We start from the raw sequence: 22,692 nt of genomic DNA on the forward strand, positions 1-22,692 counted from the left end.
AGGACATCAAAATCCAAGAACCTATTGAATGAACTTCAAACAATTTGTCTATTTGAGATAGAATATACAAAGCATGGTAAACTAGATGTTCTGCCCTGAGGTTTTATTTCTCCACTGCCCAGTGACATTTCAGTCCCTACAGGCATCTACCGATGCATTGCCTTCACAACGATATGAGGTAATTGTGACCTTTGACCTTTGCCAGCATTTATATTTTACTAAACGAAATTTGTTTTGTATTATTGCAAGAGTCCCAAACTGGATCAGGATTATTCTACTGTTGCAGATACAGATTACTTTAACAGACACATAAATCTCTCATGTATATTAAACTCAAGTAGTAAAAATGACAAAACTCTGTCAGGGTACATGGTTATAAATCAAAATCTGATGTTGACCTGTTGAGCTCAAGATGGTTGTGCCGTTAGAATATGCAGCGTTAGGAGGTGACCCATGTGACAAGGTGAGAATCAGTGACACATTGATATTGGGCTCCACGTCAAAGACGATGGTCACGCTCGGGTCAGAGATGTTGATTTTGCTCACTGCTTTTGTGTTTCTCTCCAACACAACAGTAATGTTCATCACCGATGAAGCACCTGCACGAGGCATAAAGATCTGGAGGAACCAAGGAATATAGCATAAAGAAATATGAAGACAGAGCATCAGACAGTTTCTTTTCTTCAAATAAAGGTTTTAAAATGAGAATGTGAAGCCAAATATTCATGGGAGAGGAAGTAAGAAGAAATATCTTCATATTTGCATATTCAGGACAAAATAAATTGTGTGACGGCTGTGAAGAAAGTTGGAAAGTCAGTCTGATTTGACACAGGGGAGAATTTCTGTTAATAAAAGGTCTTAAAAGGGTCATTCAGGTTCAACTTTCAAAAATAAACTGCAGGCCCCATAATTTAGTTAGTTAGCAACCCTCACTATTACGCTTGCCTTCAATTCGCCCGGTAGTGAGGAGGTTCACTCTAGACACTCTGAATAACCTTTGTAATCACACTGACAATGGTAATATTACAGTTTCCCCTATTGTCATTGTCATTTTTGTTTCCAATCTGTTCTAGTTCTAGTCCCTGGAAAATGGAACGCATTTTTGTTCCATTTGCCTACTACCATTTGCTTACTACCTACATTTAAAAATAGGGGCACTATAGTTCAAATGACCCAATATTCTGTACCTCTATCATCTCTGTCAGGTTTTCCAGCTTGATGTCAGAGAACTCATTGCTGAGTAAGAGGCTGCAAACAGTTCCTGAGATGTTGTCGTCAGAAGGATGAGGATTTGGTGAGAACGTGGACAACTGAGAAAGAGAGTAGCCCCTTATTAAGAGGCTGTAGATGGCAGCAAATACTGACACACACATACACGGGATGATGACACACACATACCTGAGTGTAGACCTTGGTGTTCGCTTTCAGCCGAGACTGAAGTGATGAATACGAGGGGAGTTTGACAAAATCACCGTCTTCGACGGAACCCAGCACTGCACCACCGAGGAGCTCAGGTTTAAAACTAACGATAGGGACATAAAAAGTGAATATATATATACACAGAGATCACTGGGCGTATACATTTTCAGGGATATTCTGAACGAGAATTCCTACCTGTTCTGATAGATGGTGCCTGTCCGGTGCCTGATGACATATTGGCCTGTGATCACGGAACCAATCAGACTAGCGATTGTACGATAAATCTCGAAAACCTTCTCAAACAAAGCCTGGAAGGGGGAAAAGTTCAACATCAACCGACTTGCAGACCAACAACGACATCAGTGTGTGTGTGTGATTGCTTGTGTGTCACACAATCTAGTGTACGTACTATGGGGCTTGGGTTTTCCTTGAGGTCGCATCTTTTTATTGAGAGGAGGACGATGCCGGTGCTACAGTTGATGATGTGACTGATGGTGTCATTGTATTGCAAAGCAATTGGTGGAGTCAGTTTATTGGTGATTTTTAACAAATACTCAATGAAGTTGTCCTGCGAAGGTAAGAAACAGAGAACTTGTGACACACCATGACAGACTCTCATTATAAAAAAAGTTAAATATCATGATGATATTGATGTATATATTTTTCCAAAGCGAAGTACCTACCCTGCTTTCATTTGTCGGTTGCCCTACTGTTGTTTCCATTCGCACTAGTTCTTGGTCTGCTACCTGTCTCAGAAAAACAGTACTTTTTTTTATTGAATTAAATAGTTTTAGAAATAATAAAGTATAATATAATATATACATAGTTGTATTCATTGTCTGTGTGTTAAATGGGCAAGGCATCTCTCACCTGGAGAAGCCCTGTGATTTCGGACAATAGTGTATAAGTCTCCCTTTTGGGTCCTGAAATTTAAGTTAATGTGTTAGAGGGGCAGAGAAAGACAAGCAGACACTCCAACTTCTGTTCTTTACTTTCAGTGTAAACACAGAAAATGCTTTCAGACACGCAAATATCCGAATTGATTGCTCCACACATTTTCTGGAACTTTTCATGCCTGCCCCCTGGTAAAATGTCTGGGAAATGTCTGAGAGAGCCAGTGCAAGAATTCAGTAGGAAAATGTTAGGGCGGGTATGTTAATGATGTTTCTCATACACATTTCTCAGGATGAAAAAGATGTGCCACATATTTACAGGACGCTGACGAAGAAGCCAACTTGGAAAGAAAATGAGATCTGAGACTTTATGACCATAATGGGCTGCAAAATAACATGCAAAATGAGAGCGAGATTTTGATATCATGTCCTGGTCTACACAGGTCTAAATGTTCTGGACATTTCCCTGCTGTTGTTAACGCTTCTAGCATGAACAATCTCTTGCGGTGTTCTTCATATGTGAAAGGATAAGTCTGGAAAATGTCCAGACCCAACTTGCCGGCAATTTACGGAGTTCATGTCTGAAAACCGCAGTCCTTTTCAATCATACTTACGATGTCTGCTCACATGACTGGACACAGATTTATTCTGCAAAGACAACATGAACAAACATGACAATTCAGTTTGTATGTTAACATGGTTCCACTCTGTTAGGGTGCGATGGATCTCTTACCCCTGTGTTTAGTGAAGACCGCAAACCTTTAAAACAAGAGTGACACATTCATCAAGCTGCATGTGGAATACAAAGGAATGAAATGATAGAAAGCTAGAACAGATTAAAAGACAAAGGAAAAGGGAGGAAAGATGGAGCTAAGGCAATGATAAGGAGTTGTTAACATACTGCGGCTGCAGAGGAAGCTGCGTCTCTGGCTGCAGTCTGATGTCAAAACGAGCTCAAGAGGATTCAGCTTCATGAATGTGCAGCTGTCCTCTGAGGGATCCCCATTTTCTGTAGTGTATACACACACACACACACACACACACACACACACACACACACACACACACACGCACACACGCACACACACCCACACACACATATATACACACACACACACACACACACACACACACACACACACACACACACACTCACACACATATAATACAATACTGCTTTCAATACCCATTCATTTTCTCTTGATAGACTTTCAGAACTGAAAAATGGTAATTAAGTGTTATTTATGTAAATCTGTCAGTGTTTATTTTTAGGTGTTTATTGAGTTGTTGTAAAGGTTCAGTGTGTAGAAATCAGTGACATCTTGTGGTGAAGTTGCTTGTTGCAGCTCCCCTTTCAAACTTGAAAGAGAACCTTTGGAAGCCTTCAGTTGCCATAAAAACTCAAAAAGGTTTAATCTGTCCAATCTGGGCTACTGTAAAAAAAACATGGCGGCCTGAGAGGACCCGCTACTGATAAAGTATTTAAATATAAAGGGCTCATTCTAAGGTATCAGAACTAAACATAATCCTTTTAATAAGTTTCTGAAGGTGTTTTGGGTTATTTCTTAAACCCTTAAGGTGAATAATGACTTTTTGAATTTCTATACTTAATTTTTATTTCTATTGGCCTACATTAAAGGTTTTATGATGATATCTACATATGTATAGTATCACTAAGCGTGATGTAATCTGAATGTGTCTAAATCTCATTCTAAACCATATTTTGTCAAACTGTCCGATATGCCCGCCCTGAACCTTATACAAATAAATCACCATTTATCACTTACTCAGAGTTACCATAGTCTTGTGTCATCTGAACGATCTAAAATTAGACTTTTACAAACTTTTTTTAAATGTCTAAATCTGAGACAAGGATTTTAATGTGTTTGAGAAGTATTTTGTTAGATAAAAAAAATCAATCCAGCTGTATTCGCTGTATGAAAAGAGCAGGATCTGTTATTGAATCACCTTTATTATCTACATGGCATCTGATGATAAATATAAACAAGCAACTCGAAAACAAACAGTTGTTTATTTCCTTCAGCTGTATTTGGTTTGTCAGTCTCAAGGGAAGGCCTAACACTAATTGATTTTAAGGATCAGAAGCCAAAGACATAATAAACTAAACACAAAAAAAGAAATCTTGTGTATGTGTATTTTACTGACCTCCGCTTGGTTCCTCTTGAACAAGCTCCCCCAGCCACCATGTGAAGTTGCTGGTGTTTCTCTGTCTGGTGATGTTCTTCAGGAGAACCTTGATCGGGCTGTTCATCTCTTTCAGGAGCTCCCCACCTCTCTTTTCACAGCTGCTCATGGCCTGGGACCAGGTTTTCAAGTCCTCCACAAACTCAAAGCATTCTTCTCTCAAAACAAGATCGCACCGGGCAGAGAAATCATCGCTGCAACAGGCTCCAGACTCCACAGGTGAAAGTAGAAATCCAGCGGAAATCCACAAAAAGACAGAGGCTCGGAGCAATATGTTCATGGTGATTGTGATGTACAGAACTAAAGGACATAATGCTGAGGGGACTGAGCCTGCAGCAGCAACTGAGCAAGATCACGTCCGTCCGTCACATGTAAATGAGAGAACTTTCTCCAGAAAAACACTGCATATGTTCTCAATAGATTAGGAAAATCACTGCAGACACTCAAACAAGATGCAAAGTGAAGGAGTCACTCGGCAAGGGTCAAACAAGATGAAGCTTTTCTTCTGCTACTGACCAAGGACAGGTTCCACATTTTTTAAAACTAATTCACATGAAAAAACATATAATACTATTCTGTTTGTATCATAATAACAATGTATTACAACAAAATATATTTTTCTCAAATGAAATCCTTGTTGATATAGTCGTCCTTCTTTTTACCTCTTGAGAAACACTGTGGGTGCAGAGGAAGCTGCGGTGGCCCTGAAGTGAAAATCACAATGACAAGTGGGAAACCACAACGGCAAAATAAGATACAACTACAGATGGTAAAGCACAACAGACCAAAACGCACATTGGTTAATAAGACAACAGACCAACAAATAAAAACACTACAACAAAACAAACAACACAACAGCAAATAAGAAAACACAGAAACAAATGAAAAAATTCATTGATAAATAAGAAAACACAACAGCAAATCAAAAATACACTCTTATCTGCTGTTGTGTATTTTTTTGCTGTTGACTTTTGTATTTGCTGTTGTGTTTCATTATCTGTAGTTGTGTTTTTTAATTTTCTGTGGTGTTTTTGTTTATTTCCGTGTTGTGTTTGCCTATCTTCTGTTGGGTTTTCTTATCTGTTGTTGTGTTTTTTTATTTGCTGGTGTGTTTATTTATTTGCTGTTGTGCTTTTGTATCTGCTGTGGTGTTTTTGTTTATTTCCGTGTTGTGTTTGCCTATCTTCTGCTGTGTTTTGTATTTTCCTCTGTGTCATGTGATCAGCTCCTCCGCCAGTCGACGCTCAGGATGGAAACATCGCGAGAGGATGAGGCGGAAGTGGAGCCGGCGTGCGTTTGTGTAACATGTCAGGAAACTCCTCCTGTGTCCTTATTACGCAATGACAGAGTCGTGTCCATGGCGGGACATCTGAAGGTAATGTCCCCTCTCTAACTTACCCTCTGCAGGACGGTGTGAGACAACAACGTGAGACTCCATGTGACTGTTGTGTTAGCTTAGCTTAGCTTCTCCTTTGCTGTTCAGTCACCTTAGCTTCGCACACATGTTACTCACACATTCACACAGCGGTGGTGTGTGTTTGCTCATTACACACAACTACCGCTTGTTTCTCAATACTAAAAAGTCCCACAAAGACACATCAGTGTGTTCAGGTGGATGATGTCCTGTCTTCTCCCTGAAGTGTTGCTGTGTTCAAGGTCCAGACAAGGAGAGAGGCCAAACAGACCAAAGATTCAAAGACACGATGGTTTAGCGTCTTTGTGGCTGCAGTGTGCATCTTTCTAGTTATACCATAGACTGCAGGACTTATACACGTCATAATGAAGCACTGTTGCTATTGTAATCTCAACACCACAACTTCTCATCCCTACTTGCACTCTTTTGCTAAACATTTTATACTAACAATACTTCATAATAATAAATACTCATATTATTTCAAATGCATTAGAATTATATATCCTTTATATTTTCATATCATATGTATAAAGTCCCTGGTAGCTTAGTTTGCTCATCACCACTCAGTTCCACACAAGCCAAGAGAAGTTCACAAATACTTCATATTGTACATCTTCTTGCAATCATCCTGTGCACAACTACTTTTCTCTACCCATAATATTCAGTCTGTAGTAAAAGGTGTATATTGTGATCATGTTCTCTGTGTTGTGGTGTGGCCTTCTCACGTTGTTTTTGTTTATTGTATATTTTTGTATTCTCAGTGTTCATTCTTTATTTTTATCTCTTTGTGGTAATACTGTTTGGCATGCAGCACCATGCGGTTGATATTGTGAACCTCCCAATAGAGTTTTGCCAGCCGACATTTTTGGACGTCATAGCAGGAAAAGCACAAGTGGACTTCACTTCAATATTCAGTTGCATTGATGTCCCGTCAGCCTTTGCTGTGTTCACACATTAATAATGTGATGTCTTGCAGAAACTATCTCCTGCACACGACCACACATCCTTTCTGGATGTTATCTCAATTATTAAACCAAACCCTGGATGCAAACTTATCGTTATTCTGAAAATCGGGACCATGCTAACATTATGAATGTGTTTATCAAACTATTACCAGTCTGTTCACAGTTAGTCCTAATACAATGCGGTTTAATGTATTCATTTCTCACAATCTTGTCAACAGAAGCAGTTTAAAGACGCGGTCAAGATCCTCAGCTCAGGGAGCCTTCTGCTTGCCTCCTACCTGACCGTGGTTGGAGATGAGCGTTTCTATGCCAACCAACTTATGCCCCTGCTGCAGAGGGTTGTGGGGGCAGAGATGGCACATGTGTTGGCAGTGAAGATGATCGGTCTGGGTCTGGTTCCTCTGAATCGCTACCAGGACCCTGCGTCATTGGTAAGCACGTCACCTCACTGCTACACGACCAGACTGTTTATTCCAGAATGATCCCAGACTCTCTAAGACTTTGTTGTGTTTGCCACCGTGTCTCCACAGGAAGTGAACGTCTTGGGATTAAAGTTCAAAAACCCTATTGGCATTGCGGCGGGCTTCGACAAGCACGGGGAGGCTGTGGACGGTTTGTACAAGATGGGTTTTGGTTTTGTCGAAGTGGGATCGATCACGCCCAAACCTCAGGAGGGGAACCCCAAGCCTCGTGTGTTTCGACTCCCTGCAGATCAGGCTGTTGTTAACAGGTATGTTTTATAAGAAGCTACCTTGTCGATAATCCAGCCGACTATGGTAACTGTATTAGTTCTAGCTATGTGCACTAACTAAAATGTATATATTGGTATAGATAATTTGTTTATGTTTCGCAATGTATGACTGTTTTTATGTGCATTTAAATGTTCCATTTTCAATGAAGATGTTTTTTTTAACTTTTTTATTATGATCAAATAGGGGTTTAGAAGGAAATGAGTCACGTTAGTTTCAGTTCACATTAGCCATAATTTTTAAATTATTTTATTTTATTTTTCACAGGCTTATGTCATTTTCTTAGCAGTTTGTGTAATTGAGGGATGAATAAGTGATGGAAATCTGTCTTTACCAGTATTTAGTTTATTTCTGTCATTATTCCCAGTAAAATTGGTAATTTATGGAAATGTTCCAACAGACAATTTACTAGTGAATTTAAAACTTTCTCATTGGATTTAAAGCATCTCATTTTAATTACTCCAATGAAAATGTCATATTAAGGTTTAAGTATTTGTGCACTTGATTTTTAGCTTGTTGTGCTTTTTTTAAATGATTCATTTTACCAATAGGCCAGGGTTCTAACAAGTCATGCTGCATATCTGTGTTGTCCAGATATGGATTCAACAGCTGTGGTTTGGCAGAAGTGCAGCAGAGGCTGAAAGCTCGGGAAGAAGCCCAGCAAGAGCAAAGTAAAGGTTAGCAGGCATCTGTATATTCTGTAGCGACTAATGTAATGTAAAAACAAAAAATGTTTTCCATAATGTTTTAAAATTTCAACCCATTTTGATTTCTCATTTACCCAAAAAATGCTTTTATTTATACAACATGGAGTGAGGGATAAATCTGGCATGTTTTGAATTCTCTGTATTTAATATTTACTAGTCAGTTAGTTTGAAACAAAGAAGCCCGGGACTAAATAGGATTTGGTTTTAAATTTTCTTTTCTGTTAGAATATTCTTGACCTGTCCTTGTCTCCCGTTCTGCTGTGTCTGATCCATACCTGCTCCCAGCCCATGTAGCACATGAGCAGCCTCTGCACCAGCTGAGTCATGCGTTTGATGATGCAACTTGTGTTTGTATTTGTCTGAATTTCCTTGTGTTTGGGTGTGTGTGTGTTTATAGCTGGCCTTCCCCTGGGCATCAACCTGGGGAAGAACAAACTGTCCCAGGACGCCGGGGCAGATTACTTGGAGGGGGTGAGAATGCTGGGCCCTCTGGCTGACTACCTGGTGGTAAACGTCAGCAGCCCTAATACGCCTGGTCTGCGGGATCTGCAGGGGAAGGCTGAGCTCCACCAGCTCCTGAACACGGTAGGATTGTCCGAATGGTGGTTTTATTACTTTGATTCAACCCAATAGGGACAAATCACTGGATTCATAGTTCAGCATATCCCCTTCAAAAATATCTGAACTGGCATTGAGATTACAACGAAATTCAATGTGACATATAGTAAATCTTTATTCTGAAAGTGTCTTCTGGCTAACTAAATTCCCGAAGCTCAATCTCCTTCATACTTTCGTTCAGTCTCTCAGATGGTCTCTTGTGTCTCTTTCTGACACAGGCGTCTGCAGAGTGAAATCACCTGGTTCTGTAGTTGTGTCTCCCTGTGCCCTCTCACCGGATGTTCTCACTTCACACAATCTGCTCAGGTGTTGAAGGAGCGTGATGCCCTGCAGGGAAAACACAAACCTCCGGTCCTGGTGAAGATCGCTCCTGACCTCACAGCGCAGGACAAACAAGACATTGCCGCTGTTGTCACTGAGGTTTGATGTTATATTGCCTTTGAATTGAATGTTCTAACTGTCCTTAGTTTCATTTCTTTCTGATCTGACATTCATCACAGCTGTGTGTTGCTCTCATTGCAAATAAAAGAGCGTGTGCAGGTTTTATTCAGACAGGAATCCGTTCATCATCTGTGCAGTTTTTACTGGGAGGGATAGAGATGAAATTTTTGTATTACTATCTTTTAAAATGTAAAACTAATCTGGCTGCAAACTAATCTGTGATTCTTTAGTGATCAATCATAGGGTTTTATACTGAGCATTTCTTCAATATTACGTAAATCACAGGTATAGAAATCTGCCTGACGTTGACAGTTTTAAAGTTGTATTAACTTTATAACTAGACTCATCAGAGCTCTGTTTAAAATGTGTTGCGTAACAGAAACACTCAAAAGTCTTGTCCTCAGCTCTGTTCTGGTTACGTCATCACGACCTCAGTAGGTTAACTTGAATGTTGTTTTGCTCATCGGAGCGAGGAGTAGACGAACCCTAATGGAAGACATTTAGGAGGGAAAAGGAAAGCAAATATTTTAACAGCACTTAGTAACGGTGCACTTTACATTGGAGGTCTGTGATAGCCAAATGTCCTTTACCTCTAGTCTCCCAACATTAATCTTTATCTGAGACTTACTCCCCGTCCTCGCCTCTTTGTACGTCCTGTCTCTGCAGCTGGGTGTTGACGGTTTAATGGTTTCCAACACCACGGTGTCCAGGCCCGAGACGCTCCAGGATCCACACAAGTCTGAGGTTGGTGGGCTCAGTGGCCAGCCGCTCAAAGACCTCTCTACCAGCACTGTGAGAGAGATGTACAACCTCACTAAAGGTAATGTCCATTCCTCATCCCCTCTGCTGCAAGACATAGTTTCTGTTTCTAAAATAGGTTAATTTTCAGTTTTTTTCTCTTCTTAATTCGGCAGTAAACTGAAAATCATATTCATGTAATTGTAGGTAAAATACCAATTGTGGGAATTGGTGGTGTGGCCAGTGGGCAGGATGCTATGGATAAGATCCGTGCTGGTGCTTCATTGGTTCAGCTCTACACTGCTTTGACCTATCAGGGTCCACCTATAGTGTCAAAGATCAAGCGAGAATTGGAGCAACTTCTGAAGTGAGTATGACCGTGAATGGAAATGCTGTCGTCCTGTCCCTCCGTTTTTTTCTGTCTGTCTTTCATCGTCACAGTGACATTACTGTTGCTTTGTCAATAAACTCTTTAAACCCACACTGACAGGCACATGTTGAACGACAACAAAGCTGTTCATATTTTTAATTCAGTGAATTATCACTTTCCACAGAGAGGAAGGCTTCAGCAGCGTATCGGAGGCAGTTGGAGCAGATCATCGAGAAGCAGGCGGCTCGACTCATAAACAGAACCTGCTGACAGACACAGACACTCAGGCCTTAGCAGCACCTGAAGCTGCCAACTCCTCCAACTAAGAAGCATGATCATCGACGTCGTCAGGAATGAGATGAATGCTGAGTATTTGTGTTCGTCCATGCTTCTTGATGTACAGGCTGGAAGCGACAGTCAGGTTTTTACCATATTTTCATTATTTGTTGTGAGGAGTGCAAACAGTAAATGCACCAAACCTCAGCTAATCCGTTACCTGAAAGTTATAAAGTGAATAATGCTTAATGATGGTGCTTCGGTACAAGCAGAAGTCTGTTTGTAACTTTATTTCAGGCTTTCATCCTTTTGTTACAGTGTAACAGCAGCAAGTATTTCTCAATCTGTACGGAGACCAAAGTGCCTGAATTTTTCAAACACTTGGTCTCGAAACTCATTTTTAACGACGGATACAAGTCATTTTCTTGTGTGTAGAGACAATAATCTGACATGATGATATACAGATACAACAGTTTGTTTGTTTGTTTGTTTGAGGAATTATCCAATGCAGAAGTTGAAACACCTTCAAATGTTGATATTGTATTATTTACAATCCAAAAATAAATGTAATTATATTCATAAATGAATGGATACGATGACAAAAAAAGACATATTAAAGTTGCCAAACACAACAACAGCTCGAAAGTTATTTGAGATTTTATTTAGCTTTGCTCTATGATTGAGGGCTGTTCATAGTCTCTCTCTGTTTTAAGGTTTTGGGCATCAGACTTGATTAAAGCTCCAACAGTAAAGAGTTGTTCATAGACAGAAAAATTACATGAAACTCCAATCACATCTGGCACACTGCATTTCCCAGGAAAAAAACTCTTATAAGAAACAGCTCAATTTATATATATATATATATATATTGTGGCAGGACAAGGAAAGGCAGAGACGCAGGTACTGCTTACTGTTGTTTATTCAGTAGCCAGGAAGAACAGGCACATGTTCCCCATACGGGAAGTATATATAGCTACAGACTTTACATTTCCCATCGACCACTGGGTGAGAGGACACACCCATGAGTGCACGCCACACAGCCCCCCCCCCCGAACACCCAGAGGGAAAAATACAAAATGGGACAAAAGTCAGTACCTCTCAGGGGGTTTAACGAGGCGACCATAACGGCTATGCCGATCCCCGTCCGCAAACGCAGGGGTGAAACAAGCAGAAGGGACATCATTTACAACAGACACAGGATCAGGAGGCACAACTGGAGAAAACAACACAGGGGTCTTAGAAGGGGGGCGACCACGACGGGGAACCCGGGCCGGTAGCACCTCTTCGCCGGCCAACAGATGAGCTGGCTTAAGTCTGTCTAACGAAACACGCTCCCTGCGCCCGCCCATGTCCAGAATGAAACTTTTAGAACCCGCCTCTAACACCCTAAACGGGCCGTCATACGGGGGCTGGAGGGGAAACCGGTGAGCATCGTGACGCACGAAAACAAACCGAGCGGTCGCGAGATCCGTTGGCACGAAAGACCGAGGAGAAAAATGATGCACGGGCACCGGTGCACAAGCGGACTGTGACGCAGGACGCGGAAAGGGGGCCGAGCTGTGAGGCAGAAACTCCCCTGGAATGCGGAGCGGCTGACCGAGCACCAACTCTGCAGGCGAGGCATCCAGGTCAGCCTTAGGAGCCGAGCGCAACCCGAGCATCACCCACGGCAACCGATCCAACCAGTTTGCATCTGAGAGCGCAGCCCGCAATGACGCCTTAAGCGACCAGTGAAAACGTTCACACAAACCGTTAGCCTGGGGGTGGTAGGCAGTGGTACGGTGAACCTGTGTGCCCAAAGACTTTGCTAGCGCCGACCAGAGCTCCGAAATGAACTGCGGGCCTCTGTCAGAGGTGATATCAGACGGTGCACCAAAACGTGAGACCCAAGCTGAAAGAAAAGCGCGTGCCACGTCCGCAGATGTCGTGGAAGACAGAGGAACCGCCTCTGGCCACCTAGTGGTCCGATCTACCATGGTAAGGAGATGTGTAAAACCCTGGGAAGGGGGAAGAGGCCCCACAAGGTCGATATGCACATGATCAAAACGCCTGGCTGGAATCAAAAATGGCTCGAGGGGCGCCCTAGTGTGCTGGTGAACTTTAGCTCGCTGACACGCCACACATGTGGCCGCCCACTCCTTGACCTCTTTGCGAAGGCCAGGCCACACAAACTTCGAAGACACCAACTTCACCGACGCCCGGACACCCGGATGAGATAGAGTGCACCATATCAAAGACCCGACGGCGCCAAGCAACCGGCACCACCGGGCGGGGGCGGCCCGTGGAGACGTCGCAAAGGAGGGCAGGCCCACCATTTTGCACAACTGCCTCCTCCAGCTCCAGACCGGTACTCGCAGCTCTAGTGCAACGATACCCGGGTCCCCAGGTTGATCGGCAGCCAGTGCGGAAAAATCAACCCCAAGATGCACAGGGCACACCAGCACCCGCGACAGGCAGTCTGCAACCGGGTTCGCTTTACCCGCCACATGTTGGATGTCCGTTGTGAATTCGGAGATCGCCGCTAGATGGCGCTGCTGGCGAGCAGACCATGGCTCTGTCACCTTTGCCATAGCAAACGTCAATGGTTTGTGGTCAACATAGGCTGTGAAAGGGCGGCCTTCCAGCAGGAAACGGAAATGACGCGTAGCCAGGTACAACGCTAACAGTTCCCGGTCAAACACACTGTATTTTCGCTCACTGTCTCGCAAACCGCAGCTAAAAAATGCAAGGGGCTGCCACGCACCCGCAACCCGCTGTTCAACAACTGCACCAACAGCCACATCTGAAGCATCGGTCGTGAGGGCGATGGGCGCCCGAGACGCGGGGTGCGCCAGAAGCGCCGCGTTAGCCAGGGCAGCCTTAGCCCCCTCAAAAGCCTGGATCCTCACAGGGGTCCAATCAACCTGGTCCTTGGCTTTCTTAAGCTTCAAAGCACCATACAATGGTTGCAGGAGTTGGGCCGCACGAGGCAAGAAACGATTGTAAAAGTTTACCATGCCCAAAAACTCCTGTAGCGACCTGACCGAGACCGGACGGGGAAAATCCGCAACTGCATGCACCTTCGAGGGCAAAGGAACCGCACCCTGCGACGAAATGCGATGGCCCAAAAAGTCTATGACAGACAGCCCAAACTGGCACTTGGCTGTGTTGACAATGAGACCATGCCCATCAAGGCGCTGGAAAACCTGCCTAAGGTGCGACAAATGTTCATCAGCCGACGGGCTGGCCACCAAGATGTCGTCCAAATAGACGAAAACAAACGCGAGGTCACGTAGCACCGAGTCCATCAATCGCTGAAACGTCTGCGCTGCGCCTTTAAGGCCGAACGGCATTCGCAGGAACTCGAAAAGCCCAAACGGCGTAATGACAGCAGTCTTGGGCACGTCCTCTGCCCGCACAGGCACCTGATGATAACCTCGCACCAAATTGATTTTAGAAAAAATTGTCATGCCCGCCAGACGAATCGAAAAATCCTGAACATGCGGAATTGGGTAACGGTCATGGACCGTAATGTTTTTTAAACGGCGGAAGTCGCCGCACGGCCGCCAAGAACCGTCTGCCTTGGGCACCATGTGGAGCGGTGAAGCCCACGGGCTGTTGGACCGCCTAACGATCCCCAAACGCTCCATGGTAGCAAACTCCTCCTTCGCGGTGGCTAACTTCACGGTGTCGAGGCGACGTGAACGTGCGAAAACAGGCGTACCCGCAGTGGGAATGAAATGTTCCACGCCGTGTTTAGTAACCGCGGCAGAAAATGCGGGTGTTGTCAGCGAAGGAAATTCCGCCAGTAAGCGCTGGAAGACATCCTTTGACGCCGCAAAATTAGCGTGTGTTAACGGCCCGGGTCCCCCTGACTGACACGGAAAAGACGCAAAAGACACAGCATCAATGAGCCTGCGATTAGTTACATCCACTAACAACCCATTAGTGCACAGAAAATCTGCTCCGATAATAGGAACCGTAATGGAGGCTACAACAAAATCACACAGAAATTTGCGTCCATTGAAACACACAGTCACAGACTTGGTACCAAACGTCTCTATAGCCGAGCCGTTAGCCGCTGTCAGACGCGGACCACTGCCACGGGCCGAGAGGTCCGTAGCTGCAGGAGGGAGAAGGCTCTTCTGCGAGCCGGAGTCCACCAGAAACTGATTACCTGATATGGAGTCATGAACGTACAGCAGCTCCTCTTGATCACCAGCGCCCACGGCTGCTACCGAGCGCCGGCTCTTCCGTTTCCCGGTGCCTGGAACGCGCACGGAGGAACGCAGCGGCGCGCCTTGCTGCCGAAGCGCTGGTGGAAGAAACACAGCTGGCCGCGCTGTGTGCGGGTGGAGACTGCAGCCGTCACTGCCGGAACCTCGTTCTCCAACGTCGACTGCGAGGACTCCGTGGCCACACTCTGCACGGAGACGTTCCTCGAAGACAGCAGGATCCGGTCCGCCTCCTCAGCTAATCCACGGAAGTCGCCGGCCGCCAAGCAAGAAGAGTTGGCGAGGGCTGCGCGCACCTGCAGCGGGAGCTGGCGCAGAAAGATGTGCGGGAACAGGAAACCCTCATCCTCGGAGCCCAGCAACGACAGCATCTCGTCCATCAGGTCCACTGCCGAACCATCACCCAAACCGGGAAGCGACAGTAGCTTGTCCGCTCTCTCCGCGGCTGACAAGCTGTAGCGCCGGAGGAGAAGCTGCTTGATGGCGGTGTACTTTCCCCGCAGCGGCGGGGCTCGCAGGAGCTGCATCACGCGCCGGGTGGATTGCTGGTCCAAAGCCGCGACCACCAAAAAATACCTGGAGTCGTCTGCCGTTACTCCTCGCAGATGGAAGAGAGCCTCGATGTGCTGAAACCAAAACGCCAAAACGCCGGGAGCTTAACGTGCTCCACGGAGCTGTTCGATCCTGGAAGCTGCTGCGCCATGGTCGTCGTGGAGACACGGTCCACGGGAGCCGGGGAAGAAAAAACGTCCTCCCCGATGAGGAAGGGACACTATCCTCCTTCACCTCGAACATGTTCAAAAAACGGGGTCACCAATGTGGCAGGACAAGGAAAGGCAGAGACGCAGGTACTGCTTACTGTTGTTTATTCAGTAGCCAGGAAGAACAGGCACATGTTCCCCATACGGGAAGTATATATAGCTACAGACTTTACATTTCCCATCGACCACTGGGTGAGAGGACACATCCATGAGTGCACGCCACAATATATATATTTATTATTTGTTATGTTTTCTAGTTTACTGCTGTCTTGGCAGACTTGGCAGAAAGATATCCAAAATGACAAATAACTCAGTTTACCGTAATGTATATAAAAGACATTTGTTCCAGTGTGGGAGATCCACATCTGGAATCCACCTACTGGTGAACCGCGACTGATTACAAATGAACAAAAGGTCCTTCTGTTTTTTTTTTTTTCAAGTTCTTGTGAATCTAAGGAGTGTGTCCAAAAGATGATCGTTTGAGATCATAAATAAATAAACACCCTTAAATCCACTTCCATCAGCTGAGCTAGTACACAACCCCTGTTCTTACTCTCAGAATACAGCAGCGCCTGCTGATCCCAGAATAGACAGCGACCATAGTGAGGTAAAGCAGCAGTACTGTGAGGATCAGCTGTGAGCTGCCAAGCGCCTTCCTCTTCATATCCTGAGGCCAAGTTCAAACAGGCTTGTATCCCATATGTTGTGTCACAAGGGGGAGGAAAGATGAGGCCTGACTTCCAGACGGCACAAACTTTCAAACTTAAGGCCACTGAGATGTACGTATTCCTCGTGTATCTTCCATCGTAGCTTGGAGGCAGCACATATCTGTCCCGGAGATGCTATTTGTGCCGTGCACTGATACAAACTGAAGGCTAATAGCAAGAGAAAGGTCATTTATCAGCTTGAATGAGACAGATATTCAAGGTCTCTGGTTCGTCTCTGGTTCGACTCCACGGAGAAACAACAAAAAGACGAACCTGGATTGATCTGTCCAAAAATCCAAGAGGATTCTCCCTACCCTGTCTAGTGCCCCTGAGCAAGGCACCTTACTCCCCCAACATCTGCTCCCCGGGCGCCGTACATGGCTCTGTGTGTCCTGCACCAGATGGGTTAAAAGCAGAGGTTAAATTTCCCTCCTTGCATGAGTGTGCTTGTGCATGTCTGTGCATGTGTTTGGGACAAATAAATGTATCTTATCTTATTATGTAGTGGACACTTGATGAGACAGAATTCACCAAAGACGGTTACATTGGTTTACACTGATTGATTTCACTATGTGGTTTGCACGCTTTCACACCCTGTAAGGAGCTGGGGGGTTACCACGGTAGCAAGGGCACTAGGAGTGCTTAAAAGCGGATGTCTCGGTGACACCCGTTCTCTGTAGCAGTAAAATGTTTGTGAGATAAAACGCACTCCGAAAGGTGCACAAAACGAGAGATCTCCTGACTACTCTATCCCATTGACTCCTACAATTATATATATTATGAGGGCATTACAGTTAAGGCATATTTCTTTCTGTCATTCACTGGTGTAACTAATCAATGTAGAAATAGACTTCTGACCTGTTGAAAGCAGATGTCTCGGTAATGTACGTAAAGCCAGTAAATAGGAGGGAGAAAAAACCCCTGCAGTGAATGAACATGTATGCAAAGCATGTGTTCAAACAATGATGATGCAGAGCAGCAGACGAGGAAAAGGAAATGGTTGGCAATGCTTTCTACCTCATTTAGAAATCAGTTATATGTTTTTTTGACATTTAGTCGCTGTTTGTCTTTTTCCTTTATACAGATGACATTTACATCAGATGATTTCTGATATATTTATTTTTCTTTAATTTTTCTTTTTTCTGTGTGATATTTGTTTTTTCCTTGAACGTGGGATGGCAAAACTAATGAAGCATTTTCTTTGGCAAAGAGACTATTGGAGATATTTGAGCATGTGGTCTTTAATGTCTTCCTGGTCATTGGTCAGAAAACGAATCAACCCTGAATGTTACCAGGTAAAGCAAAACTGTTTCTGGGTCATTTGTAGACTTTAAAACATGATTAAAAAAATGTCCCCTCAGAGAAAGAAAGAAAGCAGTTAATAAGAATAATAATTTAAAGAATTCATTGCAAGGCCAGTGGGTTTAATTAATGTTTAAATATTTGTTATTTAATATTTTGTCACATTTTCAAACTTAAGCATTTTTTTAATGAAAATATAAACAACCCAGACAATCAAAAGATATTCATGACAGTCTAAACATGATTGTGACTTCAGTTAAATAAATAAATACACATTCAGAAAATAAACGCTGAATTAACATATATGTGGTTGCACAGATATTGTGGTGAAGTCATTGCATTTTACTGTTTGTGGTGTTAAGGTCTTATTTGATTATACATGAAAATGAAAATTTAAATCAATGTATATATATCTTTTTTAACGCTAACCTTTTTTTTTGTTACAAATGCATTGAAGAGTTGCAGAAACCAACATCATTTTGTTTGCCAATAGTAGCAGATGCAGGGAAATGTAAAAGGCCCTTTCAGTGTTGCGGCATCATCAATAGACCAAAAAATGTATATATGAATAAAACATTAGATTAACGAGACCTTTATATGTTTAAAGGAAGGAAGCAACCCCTGACAAAAGGTGTGGAACAGCCTGGAATGACTTAAGACATTTAAAGCATGAGCAGAGTTTTGTTTGTCACTTAACAGCATTTTGCTGTGAAGCCTGCAGCCGCTGGCAGCGTCCTGGGGAGGAGGCGTGTGAAACCCAACACTGCAGTGACTTGAAATGAGTATAGGGTGATTCTGGAGAGGAAAGCTGCATTACACTGCCAAACACTTTAGATTGATACAAATCTCCAGAACTGTGACGGCAAAGGCGCAAGAGCTGTGAACACTGGAATGCAGCATGAAATCCCTGCAGGAGCCAACGCGAACGCGAGCGCACCTTCTTGAATCACAATGGAAATCAGTGGAATTGCCTGAAAATCCCTTTTCACAGACAATATGCGGCCAACCTGCCAGAGCCCGAACTAATCTGCAAGTGGGGCGAAGAAAATCCCAAAGTGAAAATGTGCTCCAAAGGAATACAGATGAATGTGTTGAGAGCAACTCTTACATTTCCTGAAAATAATGGTAAAGCAGTCTGTTAATTGACAGTCAGCAATTTAGTTTCTAACATAGACATTTCATTAAAAAACATACCTACAATAAGACTAAGTAAAATAAAAAAACATTAAGTTAATTTCAGTTAATGAAAAAACATATTTAGCAGATAATATATTAAATAAATCCATCAGTTTGTTTCACTAGTGAAATCTACTAAAATTTCAAGTGGCTGCATAAAGGAGTAAGTTGTATTTTTACAAATTTGAGGAAAACTGTGAGACAAGGATCCAGGAATGGAGATATGCTCTGTGCTTTTAAAAAAATTCTATCCTTTCACAGGCAACTCGTCCAGGGGTATGAAGTCAACCTGCAGAAGTTCAACACAGGGAATTGGGTTTACCCTCGTATTGTCTTCCTGTCGACCATGACACCTTTGTCTTTTTTGCCTGTTTTTAAAAGCATCAGGTACAAATTATCACCCGATCATGTATCGCACTATTTTATGCAACATTATTTCAACTCGTTATCTCAAAGTGTACACATCGTTTTGACATTCAAGGTCAATAAACATTTACAAGCTTCACTTTTGAAAAACAGATGATGAATTATTTGACTATAGTTTTGATCCGAGGAACACAGTGATAGGTTATCTCAGACTAGTAACGGTCAAAGTCTAGCCAGAATATTGTTTTGAAGCATGAACTGAAAACATGCGAGCAGTGAATTAGCTTTTAGCTTTATCTTTTGAAACTCTGGGTAACTATATGCTTTACAGTACATCATATAACAGTGATGGGGTATTGATTTAACGCTTTAGTCCAAACATTGTACCATCAGTGCATGTAGTCCATCAAGATTTTAAACCACCTTGGTTTCTAAGTGCTTAAAGTCATGATTGTATATTGAGATATAGCATCATCGACTCATATAAATGACTCCACTTACAAATCCAGCAGCACTTTGGCAGTTCCTGATGACGGCAGGACAAAGGATCAACATTGAGGAACCAGATAACCGCACTCATCTTCCGTAGCACTAGCACATTACAAAAAAAAATCTATTTTGAAAACGCTCCATTATATAACTGAGACCCGACATGTCACAGTCTTGAATGTAGACAGGCTCTGAACGAATCATGTCAAACTCTGAGAAGGTGGTGAAAGGTATCAACGCACAGATTGGCAGATGTCAAGCAGACAAGGTTACGTAAGCGGGGGGGGCTGCAGGTGCTGTCTGATGTGTTTGTTTACCATAAGGACGAGGAGGAGGAGGAACGACAGCTGCGAGCCTGTCAGGTCGGGTCAGGTCGACCAAGACGGCTGAAAAAAACTTTCTTCCTGAATCCTGATGGTGATGTTATCATATTTGGAAGTTTGTAGGAAGTTATAATACTGTGTATAATTAACAATTTTATATGCTAGACTATAATATTAACAGATTCACGCTGCCCATCTACACATTAGACCCTGAACTGCAGGTGGAAAAGATGGCTCTCTAACTCAATATATTTTTTGCTCTATGTGTACCTGTTCAACAAAATAGCATAATTTTCAACAATCCCTGTCAACTTTAATTTGGAGAATTTGTGGTGGAGAGACGTTTGAAGAGACCGTCTGACCCAGTTTGGTTTGTTGATCCTGTTAAAGATACAAATGTGTAGGTGCACATACTGTAACCCTCAGTGGGAACCAGGGCTACCACACCCTCTTTGTCTAACTCGACTTAATGAAAATAAGAGCTGAGCGGCACCAACTCCACCAGTGTCTTTAGCAGCACAAAGGAGCCGTGTGGCCAACACTAACGGCAGCTTTTCTTCCATCTGATAGTAAGGAGAATTGGAGGATAAACTTGCATCTCAATTTCTTGGGGAAATAAAAGGAAATGTTGCATGTGTGAAAATCGAATCCCTTGTATACTGTAAATGCCGAAATGAGATAAAGAACAGAAAGTCCCATTCAAGTATTTCAGTGCAAAAGAGAAGGATCTGAACTGGTGAGGCCTCTGGCTACAGGAAGTCACAGGTGTGATGGAGGCAAACCGGGAACTCGACGCCAAGCTGCACAAACCGGTTCCCGCTGATGGGAGAGTGTTTATATACATTCATACAAAACACACACAGCAGGACATGGAATATCAAAAAAAAAATCTAAGTCAGTGTAAATATTTTTCAATAAAAAGTTTTAATTTGTATGTATTTTTATTCTGTGTCCTTATGTTTTAAAAAACACTGGGTTAGTGCCAATGTGCATGCCCGTCAGACACCTGTCCTACGACCTGTGCTATCTTTGGATTGTGACCACCTCTGGTTTGATCATGAAGTGCTCACACTAATGTCATCAGTTTGGCATCAATCTCTGATTTGGGCTTTCATCCCTTTTAACTTCTATCCTATCTCTGGTGTAACTTCATTCATCCTCTCTTCATTAGACTACTGTTTATTTGGGAATCAGTGAAAACTATTGCTGCAAGTACTTGATTCGTAAATATATTGTGGTTCCTTCTTAAATGATTCAGCATCACTGAACAAAAACTCTGATATGCATTAAAATGAGACCGTCAATTACTTAGAAACAAAGTTGTTTAAAAAGAATTACAACTCATTACTGCCCGTACTATTTGTGTAGCCAGTCCGCAATTTTTTTTTTTTTATATTTTTGTTTATTGGAAGTAGTTTCACGAGATACAACAATATAACAGGGAATACTTCCATCTTACATTTTTTCTCATCTTTTTATCCCTCCCACATTCCCATCCCCAGCACCCATAACAAACCTATAAACACGAAAAAACAACCAAATATAAAAATAAATAAATAAATAAATAAATAAAATAAAATAAATACTTAAAGGGGAAGGGTGAATTGTTATTAAAAATAAAATAAATGGGGGGGAGGGGGAGGCTCAGTCATCACCATAACGCAGAGATGTCAAAGACTCAATATGACTTAAGAGAGGTCTCCAAGTCTTTTCAAATGAATTTAAGGAACCATTCAGGGAAAATCTAAGCTTTTCAAGACTCATGAACAGTAAAACTTCTTCAACCCACCTACTGTGAGATGGGGGTTGAGGGTGTTTCCATTTAAAGAGTATAAGGCGTCTGGCCAACAGGGTGGTAAAGGCAAGGACATTCTGTATAACTCTAGAGGCAAAAGGCTGTAGGGGGGCCCCAAACAAAGCCAAGAGAGGTTGAGGAGAGATGGTAGTGTTATATGCTGTGCTAAGAGTTTTAAAGATTTCAGACCAGAATGTGGCAAGCCCGGGACAGGACCAGAACATATGAGAATGATCTGCTAGGGATTGTTTGCACCTGTTACAGGAGTCAGTTACATTGGGATAAATTCGAGATAGCCTCAAGTTAGTGTAGTGAACTTTGTGCACTACTTTACATTGTAGGAGGCCATGCCTCGCACAGATTGAAGAGGAATGAACCAACCGTAGTACTTGTTCCCAATAATCATCAGGTAGTGTGACTCCAAGCTCTTGCTCCCAAGAATACTTGGGGCCTGATGCTGGGCTATCGAGAGAAGAGTTGATAAGGCTGTAAATGCTAGAAATTAGCCGCTTTTGTCCGGGATCAAGAGCCAGTATTGAATCAATCAATGTTTCTGGGGGACGACTGGGGAATTTTGGGTTCTGATTCTGAACAAAATGCCTTATCTGAAAAAAACTAAATAGATGGGAATTAGGCAGGTCAAATTTTCTTGAGAGCTCTAAAAACGACATAAAAGTCCCTTGGTTGTAAAGGTCCTTAAATTTTGTAATCCCTTTGTTGAACCACGTCCGAAAGGTCAAGTCAGTGCAAGAAGGCGGAAATAG

The 22,692-nt window shown here is 43.0% G+C and overlaps 1 protein-coding gene across 1 annotated transcript; it reads left to right on the forward strand.

Annotated features, from left to right (window-relative positions):
- Positions 1-5,871: 5,871 nt before the first annotated feature.
- On the forward strand, positions 5,872-11,418 carry dhodh (dihydroorotate dehydrogenase). Its single transcript, XM_061068365.1, has 9 exons — positions 5,872-5,892; positions 7,115-7,327; positions 7,427-7,626; positions 8,240-8,322; positions 8,750-8,937; positions 9,277-9,390; positions 10,078-10,231; positions 10,357-10,516; positions 10,704-11,418. Exons 1-9 carry the CDS (start codon positions 5,875-5,877, stop codon positions 10,843-10,845), a joined length of 1,272 nt encoding a protein of 423 aa, XP_060924348.1. The 5' UTR covers positions 5,872-5,874; the 3' UTR covers positions 10,846-11,418.
- Positions 11,419-22,692: the final 11,274 nt, after the last annotated feature.

This window comes from Limanda limanda, chromosome 3 (genome assembly GCF_963576545.1).
Source record: "Limanda limanda chromosome 3, fLimLim1.1, whole genome shotgun sequence".
Classification (NCBI taxonomy): domain Eukaryota; kingdom Metazoa; phylum Chordata; class Actinopteri; order Pleuronectiformes; family Pleuronectidae; genus Limanda; species Limanda limanda.

What these genes read in the sequence shown, in the direction of transcription:
- dhodh (XM_061068365.1), top strand. An exon ending in CCAGCAAGAGCAAAGTAAAG is followed by an intron (nt 8,323 to 8,749) that starts GTTAGCAGGCAT and finishes GTGTGTTTATAG; the next exon opens with CTGGCCTTCCCCTGGGCATC. An exon ending in GAATTGGAGCAACTTCTGAA is followed by an intron (nt 10,517 to 10,703) that starts GTGAGTATGACC and finishes CACTTTCCACAG; the next exon opens with AGAGGAAGGCTTCAGCAGCG.